General features: G+C 36.5%; 1 protein-coding gene across 1 annotated transcript in view; it reads left to right on the top strand.

Annotated features, from left to right (window-relative positions):
* The window catches only part of Ccdc141 (coiled-coil domain containing 141), a 159,808-nt gene that overhangs the window by 47,258 nt on the left and 100,570 nt on the right, over nt 1-11,980 (top strand). The window contains exon 6 of the mRNA XM_013028181.1: nt 1,224-1,477. Within this exon, the coding sequence (XP_012883635.1) occupies nt 1,224-1,477 (254 nt within the window). The remainder of the gene's footprint in view (nt 1-1,223; nt 1,478-11,980) is intronic.

Below are 11,980 nucleotides of genomic sequence, written 5' to 3'. Positions count from 1 at the left end.
AGGAAGGTAGGAAGGAAGGAAGGAAGGGAAAGAAAAGAGAAAAAGAAAAGAAAAAATCAATATCAATATGTTCAACCTTGTTATTCTCTTGAGATACTATCTTAATATTTTGTTTTATTCTAAGCTCAAGTTTTGCCAAGATTGTCATGTCTTTTATTTTCAATTCTTCACTGTTTTCCTATTTCTCAACCTGATAACATGGCTTCTGTTTTCATAACTTACCCATCACAAAATTTTGTCTTCTCAACTTTTTCTCTTTTTGCCCCTCTAGATTACTAACCTCTGATTTCTTTAGTTCTCCAGTCTCCTGTTTTTAGTGCATTTGATCCCATCCAAGCCTTCTCCAAAATTTATTAAACATCTCCCCTATAACCATCACTATGGTAAGTGGTAGAGACAGAGTCACCATTTCTATCATCGTTTTACATTACCCTAGTGGCAAAGGCACATAAACAGAATAACCATGCAGATAAATATATTATTAGAGCCAGCATCAGACTTGTGGGTGAAAGTAATTGTTAAGTCTTATCTAAGCACTAAACAAAAGTCTGTCTTTAATTTTAAGGCAGTCAAGCCATTGTGTGTGTGGTATGTGTGTATGTGAGAGGCAGAGACAGAGATGGCGAGCTATAGCTGAAGTATAGACAATAGATGAATTGATTGGAGAGGGGATGCAATTAAGAGAAGGCTTCTCAAGTTCTGGCAAGAGATGTATCTTTCTATAATGGGGACAGAGAGAGGCAGACAGATATGGGAGATGGTAGGTCAATTTGACAGGTCTTGATGATGATAGGATGAGGGGGATGATGTATCTTGCATGACTTCTGGTTTCTATTTCTGGTTTGTAGAGAGTAGACAGGTTTTTAAAAATCTAACAATGATCCTCTTTAATTCTGAAGTGTTTATAGTGCTCAATATACTGTTCTCAATTCCTTCCCATCTACACTTTCTATATTGGTGGTCCTTAAATTTTCAAGATTTACTCCAGAGCTCACAAACTGATGACCTACTTGTCATATGGGACTTTGTTTTATGGGACTTTTGAAATTAACAAATACAATTAGGAAGCATTTCAAAGTTATGTTTACATTGAAACTCCTGGTAGGGCAGCTGATTATTAATATAAAAGTTGCACTATTGAAAATTATACGACGAAACTACACATCGGTCTAGAAGCTTGCTCAGATCATTGGTTTTTTTTTTTCTTTCTAATTTTCTTCTAGAACTCTTAGAACGTTCTCTTGCCCTTTTAAACAAAAGTTACCAACTCACTGACTTCATAGAACTCTTCAAGAGTGATGGATCCAGTGTGAATTCTGACTTGATCCAGGGAGCTCAGAGCAGCTGTCTGAAGATTGAAAGCCTCTTGGAGCTTCTACAAGACAGGAGAAGGCAATTAGACAAGTACCTGCAGCAACAGCGGCGAGAATTGATGCAGGCTCTGCAGACATGTCTGTGGGATGAACAAGAAAACCAGGTAAACCATGAGGCCTTGGTGCTGTCTTGGTTTGGGCCAACTGATGACCAAATGGACTCATGAAGCCCTAGGACAGTGTCTCAGTAGCAATGCTCACATCAGCTTTGGTCCAAAAGCATTTCCTCTAAGCTACCATGTTGTTTTCTCAAGTATGTACACAAACAAAAGTGAAGACATTTATTTTCTCTTACTATAAAATTTATTTTTATGAGCGTAAGAACATCTATTGGGAAATTTTGGGAAAGTAACTATGTTCTGTTGTTGGATTCTCTTTCTCCCTTCCAGAGCACCACTTTTAGGTATATTGCTTTGAAATTCTGAAATGGTAATTGTCATTTCCTGGGAAGTTACTATCATGAGTTTCCTGTCTTGTGAGAGATTGTGAGAGCAGTCATGTGGCAAATGAGGAAATAGGCTGTTGGCTAATGACTGAATGCGCAGAGGTTAGAGGTCTTTGGAGATGAGTTTGGAGGGTCATTGGAGACCATTACCAGACTGAGGCACATCTCTGAGCAGTAGTTAAGTATACTGAACAGATAATCCTTTCATCCCAATCACTTGAAGTTAAGAGTGGACAGAACTCTTGTTCCAAATGCCTAATGCAAATAACTAGTGCATTTATTGCAACAATTCTGGACATCCCAATCCAATGCTCAAATCTAAATAGATTGAGTGGCAGGACATTTTAGAGAGACATGATTGAAAGGAGATCTGGATTACATGCACTGGAAAGGAATCTTTCCTCAGTAGTTTCTATATTTCTGATACAAATTGAAGATACAGGCTGTGCTTCAAACACAGCTGGAAGTAAATGTGAGGGCAGATGAAGCTGGTTCCTATTTCAAGCTGGAACAATGAAGACTGAAATAATCATTTACAATGTACCAGGTCCTATTGTAAGTGCTGAAGATAGACAAAACAAAAGGCAAAGTGGCTTACCTCTGTAATTTTCCTTCTAAATGTGTGTTTAAATGTGTCTGAACCTTGGCATTCCTGGGCTCTAGGATGCTGCACATCCCTGACCTCTCCCAATCAGCTGCTGAATGCACATCCCTCAGGGGGGGAAGCCAAAAATGTCTCCAGGCATTGTCTGACGTTTCACAGTGGGCAAAATTACCCTCAGTTGAGAATCACTCTTTTGAGGAGATAAGAAAGTCACTCACATAATAAACACATGAACAATGATAAGTACTATTAAAGATCAACTAGTACAATGATTTATAATTTACATTGTTCTATTACTCAGCCAAGCTTCTTGTAGGAGGATACATAGAGCAACTCCAGCCATAAAGCCTTCATGCAATTTGCTACCTTCCTCCCTAAGGTACTATATGCCTCCTTAGCTACCTCCACTTCCATCACTTTTCCTTCACTACCTGCAGCTCCCATCCTGGCTCTGTAAGGCTTTATCTGTCAGCTCTTCTTCTCCCAGATTGGAGGCCTATGGCCATTCTGCCTTCTTATGCTCACTAATCAATGTGCCACCCGCCCCACCCCCACCCCAGTGCAGTAGCCTTTTACTGAGGACTGTGAAATAACAAGAATGTTAACTCCTGGGACAAGAATTAGTTTGAAACAGTTTGTTAGACAACAGACAAGTATTACAAAGATCTTTATCTTCCCTGTCAAAGGGTCTGTTATCTCTCTGTCTTTCTCATTAACTTATTAGATTAACAAAAGTAATGTGCTTACATTTAAACACATCATCATCCATAGTCAACTGTTAAATTAGGCTTCACTTGTGGTGTTAGGCATCCTGTGAGTACTGATGTTATTATGGTGACTTGTTTCTGTGCAATACAAGGAATCACTTCTCCTCCCCCTCCCCTGTGATCTGCCTGGTTGTCCCTTCTCTAAGTATTGATTATTTTACTGTTTCCACAGTTCTGCCTTTTCTAGTGTGTTACCTCGTTGGAATCAGGTGATCTAACTCTTCAGATTGATGAGTTTACTAAAAATATGCAATCAAGTTTCTTCCATGCCTTTAGGCTTAATAATATCTAATTGTCTGGATACACTGGTTTATTCATCCATTGACTTACTAAAAACATCTGTATTGCTTCCAAGTTATAGCAAGTATGAATAAAGTGCTAGAAACATTCCAGTAGAGATAGGTTTTGGTGTGGATATAAGTTTTCAACTGATTTCAGTGAATACCAAGGAGCATGATTTCTACATGGCATGGCAAGGGAAGAGATTTCCTGTTGCTTCATATTTTATCTAGCATTTGATGCTATTACTATTTTGGATTTTGACTATCCAGTAGGAATGCAGTTACATTACCTTGTGGTTTTGATAGATCTCATCTTGAAATTGAGAATAGTGCTTAACTCACAGTTGTTCTAATGTTTCAATGAAATAACAAATATAAAAGATATAATAAAATACCTAGCATTCTAAGCTATGCTTAATAAATGCTTGTTTCCTTGCCCTCTTCTACTGTCCTTATATCTATGAACTCTCTAACCTGAGTTTAGCATTAGTGATATGGTCATACTGATTACTGATAAGGTCATACTGTTACTTGTCAGAGGCTCTATGGACATGGTAAGAATATACATTTGAGGGTAGGAAACTAAAGTTTTCTTTTAGACTCAATTACTATTAGTCCTCGAGCCAACACTAATTTAATTATAATAAATACTATTTTAATATATCCCATTAAGCAATAAGATATTCCTTTCCTTAAATGTAAAACTTACGCTCTTAATCTTAAAAATCTCATGTTATAATTTCTCTTTTACCAGCAGTGAAGTAGCTAAAGTAATTAACATTAAATGTGGTCTTTCTTTTTTGTCCTTGTGAGAACATAGATCTTGGGACCAGACTGGTGGCTGAGTTTAAAGCATGGTTCCACCATGAATCAACTGGGTGATTGTGGTTATTTAAATTCCATGAGGCCCAGTTTTCTTGAAAAATATGGTAATAATGCCTACCTACACCTGTTGTTAGGAGGGTCAAGTGAGGTTTTTATTTTTAACTTTTATTGTAAAAGTGCTGCACAGAGGAGTTATAGTTATGTAAGTCAGGTAGTGGGTACGTTTCTTTTTGAACAGTGTTACCTCTTCCCTAATTTCTCTCAGTTTGTCCCTCTTGATTCCTTCCTCCACAAGTTGTCTAGTGAGTATCACTGCTGCATTTGTTTTATTTTATTTTGTTGTAAAAGTGCTGTACAGAGGGATTACAATTACATAAGTAAGGTAATGAGTAGATTTCTTGACTAATATTGTTTCCCATGCTTTCATTTTTCTCCCACTATCCCTCCCTCCCAACTACTCCCCCACCCAGCATTTGTTTTAAACACAAGTGTCTGGAATAGTACTGGGCACACAGTAACTGCCACGTTAATATCAGCGATATTTATCAACATAGAGGAAAAGGATAGAGAAGGCCCCACATGTACATACTCTCCCATTCCTCCTGCTCTACAACCATGCTCAAAGGCTCTTTTTGGACGAGAGGAAAATTCCATTATTTATTTTGTGTTTATAAGCTATATCAAATAAAATTCACTTTTATAATACTAATAGCCATGTTAAATGTGCAATGGTCACTCAATAGTTCAAACAAAAAAGATAGTATTTTCCCCTACTTATGACTTAATAATGCTTACTTGTTGGAAATGTGGAGATCGCTATCCATGCAAATAATTGATATTAACATTTTGGCATACTGCCACATTCCAGGGGCAGGGAACTTTTTTTTTTTTTTGGCCAAGGGCCATTTTGGATATTTATACTATCATTTGCAGGCAGACCTTGCTGTATTGAATTTCACTTTGAAAAATGCTCCTAGATTTATTGGATTTCAAGTCTCATCTATGATTTCATTGGCAAGGCCAAACCAAATGATTTCACAGGCCTTTTATAGTCTGCAAGCTAGACATTCCTCACCCTGGTAATTTTATCTGATCATAGACCTGTTCACAAGCAAATAGAATTATTGAAGAAAAAACAAATAAATATATTGTTACTGGGCTCTTAAAGACAAAGTATAGACATGTTCTCCTATCAAAAGCAGAGTATCTGGGTGCTAATGGCTGATGCCTACCCACTTGTGTGGTTGGAGATTAGGAGGATCATGGTTTGAGGCTACCATGTGCTAAAAGCTCATGAGATTGTATCTTAACCAGTAGCTGGGCATGGTGGTGTACATCAGCATCCCAGCTACAAAGCAAGCTGCTATCAGTTCATGAGACTCTATTTTAAGAGAAAAAGCAAGGTATGATAGTGAACAACTGTTTAGTTTACCTATGTCAGGAATAATATAATAGGGGAATTATAGTCCAGGCCAGCCTGGGGAAAAAGTGAGGCCCCATTTCAAAAATAACCAGAGCAAAATTTTATAGAGGTATGTTTCTCATGGTAGAATATCTGTCAAGCTTCAAGTATGGAGTTAAAACCCTAGAACCACCAAAAATAGAATAACTAATTGTGATATATATATATATATATAGTAGTCTGATATTTGAATTAATACCTTAAATTAACACAATTTTAAAACTAACTAATTTAAACTAATTTATATAATTTAATACAGATGAGAAACTCAACCTTCTTCAGTTTCTCAACATTGTCAACATTAATTAAAGCTTGTAGTGTTGATAATTATGTAAACAAGCAAATAGTTGAAATTTTTAGTTAATATAGCTTATCTAGTTATAGTAATTCTCCTATCTGAAATACCAGTGCTCTGTTTTGTAGTTTGATGGATTCTTTTTTTGGGGGGGGGGTCTGGTTGTGGGGCCTGAACTCTGGGCCTGGGCACTATCCCTCAGCTCTTCAGCTGAAGGCTAGCGCTCTACCACTTGAGCCACAGCAACACTTCTGGCTTTTTTCTTTTTGCTTATGTGGTGCTGAGGAATCGAACCCAGGGCCTCATGCATGCAAGGCAAGCACTCTACCACTGAGCCACCTTCCCAGCCCCTAGTTTGATGGAGTCTGCAATGATGTAGAGTACTAGGAAGGACATAAATTGAGTGTGATAATTAAAAAGTCAGTGCCAAAGACTCCCCTGTTCCTTGTAGGATCTGACTCACAACCATACAATATTGGAACCATACTTCATTGGATTACACAGACAGTTTTTTGCTTGTACCTGTTTCAAGGGCACATTAGAGCTGTTCAATTATATATTAATAAGATATCAACTTTGTCAATCATTTTAAACACTTCTGAAAATGGGAAAATAAGTGGAGAATTAGAATGAAAATTACTGGTAAATTGTCATGTGGATGTCTGAAAATCTGATGCACTTGCTCTCTTAAGATTAATTTGAAAGATAGATTGATGCTTCTTTCTTTCTAAAAGCCTATGGTCTAATGTTTTTGAAATGGTCAGCTAATTGTCCCTTTGAAAAGAAGCGAAGACCAGCCTGATACTGACTTTAGATTTATATCAATTACAGAAAACAGTAAATGAAAACCACAGATTTTTCTGTCTTATTTGTGATGTGACCAGCAGGAAACACAATCACAGCATGTTCTTTCTTTATCACTATTTTTCAGATGTAAAAAAAAAAATCTTCATTTGTTTTGCATTGAAAACATGAGGAGCTGCTCTTTCTTTTCAGCTCTAGTGGCATCTTATTTTGCAGATAATCTGTTTCATTAATGAAAATCAGAAGCAGCTTGGCATATTTTTGTGCATAATTAATTATCTTGGCAAGAAGATTTATGAATGTAATTTTTCTCAATTGTTCCAATCAGGCATAAGTAAGACAAACAAATATATTAAAACTAAGCTATTCGTGGCCTGTTTGTATAAGTCAGTGTCAAAGACATCTAAGATAATTACGACATAAGGGTAAAAATTTTCTTTTTGCTACCCAGATTACACAGCTTTATAAGAAACATAGCTTTATAAGGTACATATCTTTGGGGTGGGGAGAAAATAAGGTTCACATGGAAAATGTAACTTATAGTGTGAATACAATATCTATAATAATGAGATAATTTTTCACTATAAGATGACACAAAAATGACCTATATACATGTTTGTAAGTTTTCTGATGTAAGCTTTTATCTCTAACTAGATTTAGACTTTAAATGATTGATCAGATCAAATATTACAAGATAATATTGGAAGTGTTAAGGATTTTTTATTTTTAAATTCTTCTTTGAATCTATCTTTTCACTTTTCTTCTGTCTGGCAGAAGTCCAAATGAGAGTGACATGAAAATCTAATAGTCTGGTCTAGTACCAGGCACAAAAATTGTTCAATTACTCATGGATTAAAATTTATCACAGAATTTCATTTTAGCATATAAAATTCTTATAAAGCCACAAAATTTCTTATATTTGTAGAAACATGTAATTTTGAAGGTAATAGACCATTTCCTAATTAGAATTCATGCTAATCACAATTGCCTTTAATGTCCCTTAAAGCCAATAGAAGGACTAGTGTGTGTGTGTGTGTGTGTGTGTGTGTGTGTATAAACATATATATACATATATATGTATGTATGTATGTATAGTAGAAAGCAATACTGGCTTTTACATTTACTGACAGTAGGTTTGAAACAGTTACTAACATCTGTGCTTCAGTTTCTTTTCCTGTAAAATTGTGGTAATAATTGTATCTACATAGATTTGTTGTAAAAGTAAATAATATATATGTAAAAATGCCTAGACCATATTTGTGATAGGATATCTACCTAGCAAAGCTCGTTTTTATTTTTTAAGTTCAACTATCAGCATAAACTGCATATTAGCTGGATCTCCCAACCATTCTCTAAACGGCTAAATAATGTAGGCTTCACGATGTTCTTATACGCAGGGGAACAAATTCCATTTTATAATTTCTTATCTAGCCATTTACTTTCTCTGAAAGACAGTAAAAAAAATCAACTAACCTCTTCCCAACTTGTTCCACCCCTTGACTGTTTCTTTGCCTCGTCTACACATATTACACTTGACTACATTTTTACTAAACCTAGTTTTCATTTCTGAATACAGCTGCCTTCTTGAGCTTTCATCTCCTACTGTTTTGCTCACAGCCAACCATGCATCAAACACACTAAATAAAAAATTATAAAGCAAAGTCGTAAGTTTTAGACTTTTTATTCCAGTGAATTCTTTTATAAGGGGCAAAACTGTGAATGAATTCAGTCTCAAACCTGCTATGTGTGCTCGATGAGGAAGATTCTACCATAGCTCACAACCCTCTACCTATTGCCTGATAAAGTTAGCTGTGGCTGAGTGAGCCATCTGAAAAGCTCTGGCTGTCTGTGTATCTCTTTCCACCTTCCTGAGTTCTTTTCTCCCCTGCTCTGACATTGGAAGGATTATTGGTTTTTCTTTTCTTCTTGGCACAGACTGTAAAATTGGCCAGAGACAGGAACTCATTTTCTCTTTTCCCTGGCTTTTATAGTCCCCAAAGAAAGTCAAAAGGCTTTCTTATTACTATTGTTGGTGGTGGTGGTGGTGGTAGTGGTACTGAGGCTTGAACTCAGAGCTTGTGTTATCCTTACTTTTTTTGTTCCTGATACTCCACCACTTGAGCCACTCCTCCATTTCTGGTTTTTGCTGTTTAATTGGGAATAAGAGTCTCACAGACTTTTCTGCCTAGACTGCCTTCAAACTGGAATCCTCAGGTCTTAGGATGCTGGGTAGCTTGGACTATCAGCATAAGCCCCAATTAATTTGAATACATTTTATAAAGAGATTATATAAAAGCAAAATCAGTGCCACACTTTAGAAAGTTTATAACACATTGAAAAAGCTTGGCAGTTATTAATCCTGTCAATGTGATAGTTGAGACTCACTCTTTTCTGCTAATAAACAAGGGTATAGACTTTAAGTTTCAGTATGAGATCCACTAAGCTCATGAGCTAGAAATTGAGATGGTGACGTGAAAATCTGAAACACTGGCTCTATCTCTCTCATGCTTACACACAGTATATAGAATTGGCTCAAAGTCTCCAAGTAGCTTGGAATTCCAAATTATATTGGGAAATTCATGCCACAGATCCTTTTGATACATTGCCAAGACTCTGGCAATGTATCAAGCTTGTTTCCTTTCTTGAAAAAGAACTCCTTCCACTGCAGGAACCATCAATGAGATGGTAAAGGTACTGCTAAAAATAAAATTTAGGTCTAACGACTTTTACTGTACTAATTTTATTCATTAATAAGTTGGCTCTCTACAATTCAATAGTTAGAGTTGGAGAGCCTAATACAAGTAGAATTTGAAAGCAATGTGGGAACAGGAACAAGTCTCCAGTGACATTTTTCTTGAATACAGTTGTAGGAAGTTGTACGTTAATACAAGGCAGAAAAATTAAATGCATTAAATTATTATTCTAGGCAGGAAGGACAGTTACCTATAAAAGCTGTTTATAAAATAAAAAAATGCCACAAATCATGAGAGAATCCTGGGATTTGATAATTTGGGGAAATTCTGATACTTCTAGCTGACTTCAGTGATTCAAGAAGGGCTCCCACATTTAACAAACTATGATTGTGCACATTACATTGTCTGCCTGGAATCTCTAACATGAAGCCCCAAAACAATAGGCCAATCAATGGCAAAATGTATCTAAAAATAGATACCACTATACATTTTTAACAGCATTCAAAGACATGTTTGCAACATCTGGTTTGCAGTTCTTAACTGGGTTTAGTTATGATTCCAGAATCAGTCAGTGGGCTACCAAAAATGGTTCTAATTGTACATGTGCTAGTTACATTTCTTTAAAAATGTGTCTTACACAAAGGCAGTCAGATTGGTTTCAGCTCATACCTGCCTAATTTGGATGTAGTTTGAAGAGCTGGCTTCTTGTGGTTGGGCAGTTAGCCTCTTGTATGAATCAGTCAGTCTTCTCTTCATCAAGTTAGGTTGTCATTTACTATATATAGAGAAATGTTTAGGCCAAACTTAAACCGTATGGAGGCAGTTCTAGGCTAACCAATTCAGCTTAAACAAAGTAATTCTGCCTCATCTCTCAAATCCTCAGTTATAAACATCAGTAATATCGCTTTAGTACCTCTTCAAACACATATGATCACCTACTAGAGTAAATGGATATTTGAAGTCTACTTTAGTATAGAGTATATTTGACTGTATTTCCCTATACAAAATAAAGACAACTGGGCTGGGAAGGTGGCTCAGTGGTAGAGCACTTGCCTTGCATGCATGAGGCCCTGGGTTCAATTCCTCAGCACCACATAAGCAAAAAGAAAAAAAAAAGCTGGAAGTGGCACTGTGGCTCAAGTGGTAGAGCGGTAGCCTTGAGCTGAAGAGCTGAGGGACAGCGCCCAGGCCCAGAGTTCAGGCCCTAAGACCGGACCCAAAAAATAAAAAAATAAAAATAAAAAAAAATAAAATAAAGACAACTGTTTTTTTCCCTTCTATTAACAAGAGAAAAATATCAAAGTCCCATTGGAACTAAACTTACTGCTTTTATTAACATGGCTTCAAAATCACTGTAGACATAAGAATTCACCTGTGACCATCAACTGCAATTGCAAAACTTCCATATTTTTGATAATCAAAAGAGAGACTACCAAATAAGTCTTGGGTTTATAAGAAAAGTAACTAATTCCTTTTTCCTTCTTTATCAGTGTTTTTTGTCTTCAGTAATGAGGGGTTGTTTGGGAAGAACTGCTCTGCACTTGGAAAAGAAAATTGAAGTAATTTGAAGAGATTATCATCTTCCCTTAAGCATTTCTGCTAAGGTGATTTGAATTATTTATTGGCAGTTCCCTCCTCAGGCATAGTTTTAAATAAAGATTAAATAATAGGATCTGATCTTGGTGTGTAGAACAAAATGCAAGAAAAAAATCTGCAGTGGCAGTCCGATGCATAGCTTCGACTATATAAAACAGTTCTTCTTGTTATCCAAATTGTTTATCATTGGCCATCAGAGAACGTTTTCTAGTCCTTGGATTCCCAGTAGTTTAGTTTATCTTTAGCATACATCTCTTAGGAGCTGGGATTCTCAGTTAGTGCTTCCTCTCATGAGTCTCAGCCTGTTGTACAGTTCCTATCCAGTGCAGTATTCCCACTGAGCCCCAAGGATGGCACGCAGGGCCTGAGTCTGTGTTAGAATTAAGTGCTGTAACTATAGCTTGTTGTTCTCCAAACTCCTTTATTACTGTAGATACTGTGAGAAGGAAAAAATAAGCCTGAGTTCTGCCCATGGCATTTCTAACTTTGGAACTTTCCTTTTAATCTGTCTTTGTTTCAGTTTCTGTAACTAATAGCTTGCTGTTCTCCAAAATTCTTTGTTTCTGTAGATCGATACTATGAGAAGGAAAAATAAGCCCGAGTTCTGCCCATGGCATTACTGGCCCCAATTTTGGAACTTTCCTCTTAATCTTTCTTGGTTTCAGTTTCCTCATTTGTTGAAAAGGTAAATGGCTCCGTCATAGAAAGGATATAAAGAACAGATGATGTAACATTGTTTCTTTGTTTTTGTGGCAGTAGTTAGGGCTTGAACTCAGAGACTAGGCATTGTCCTGAGATTTTTGTCTTTGTCTTTTCTTTTTTTTCTTCTTTTTTT

Source organism: Dipodomys ordii, unplaced genomic scaffold (genome assembly GCF_000151885.1).
Source record: "Dipodomys ordii isolate 6190 unplaced genomic scaffold, Dord_2.0 Scaffold5, whole genome shotgun sequence".
Lineage (NCBI taxonomy): Eukaryota > Metazoa > Chordata > Mammalia > Rodentia > Heteromyidae > Dipodomys > Dipodomys ordii.
The sequence above is the reverse complement of the archived record's forward strand: the minus strand, read 5'-3'. Positions and strand labels throughout refer to the sequence as shown.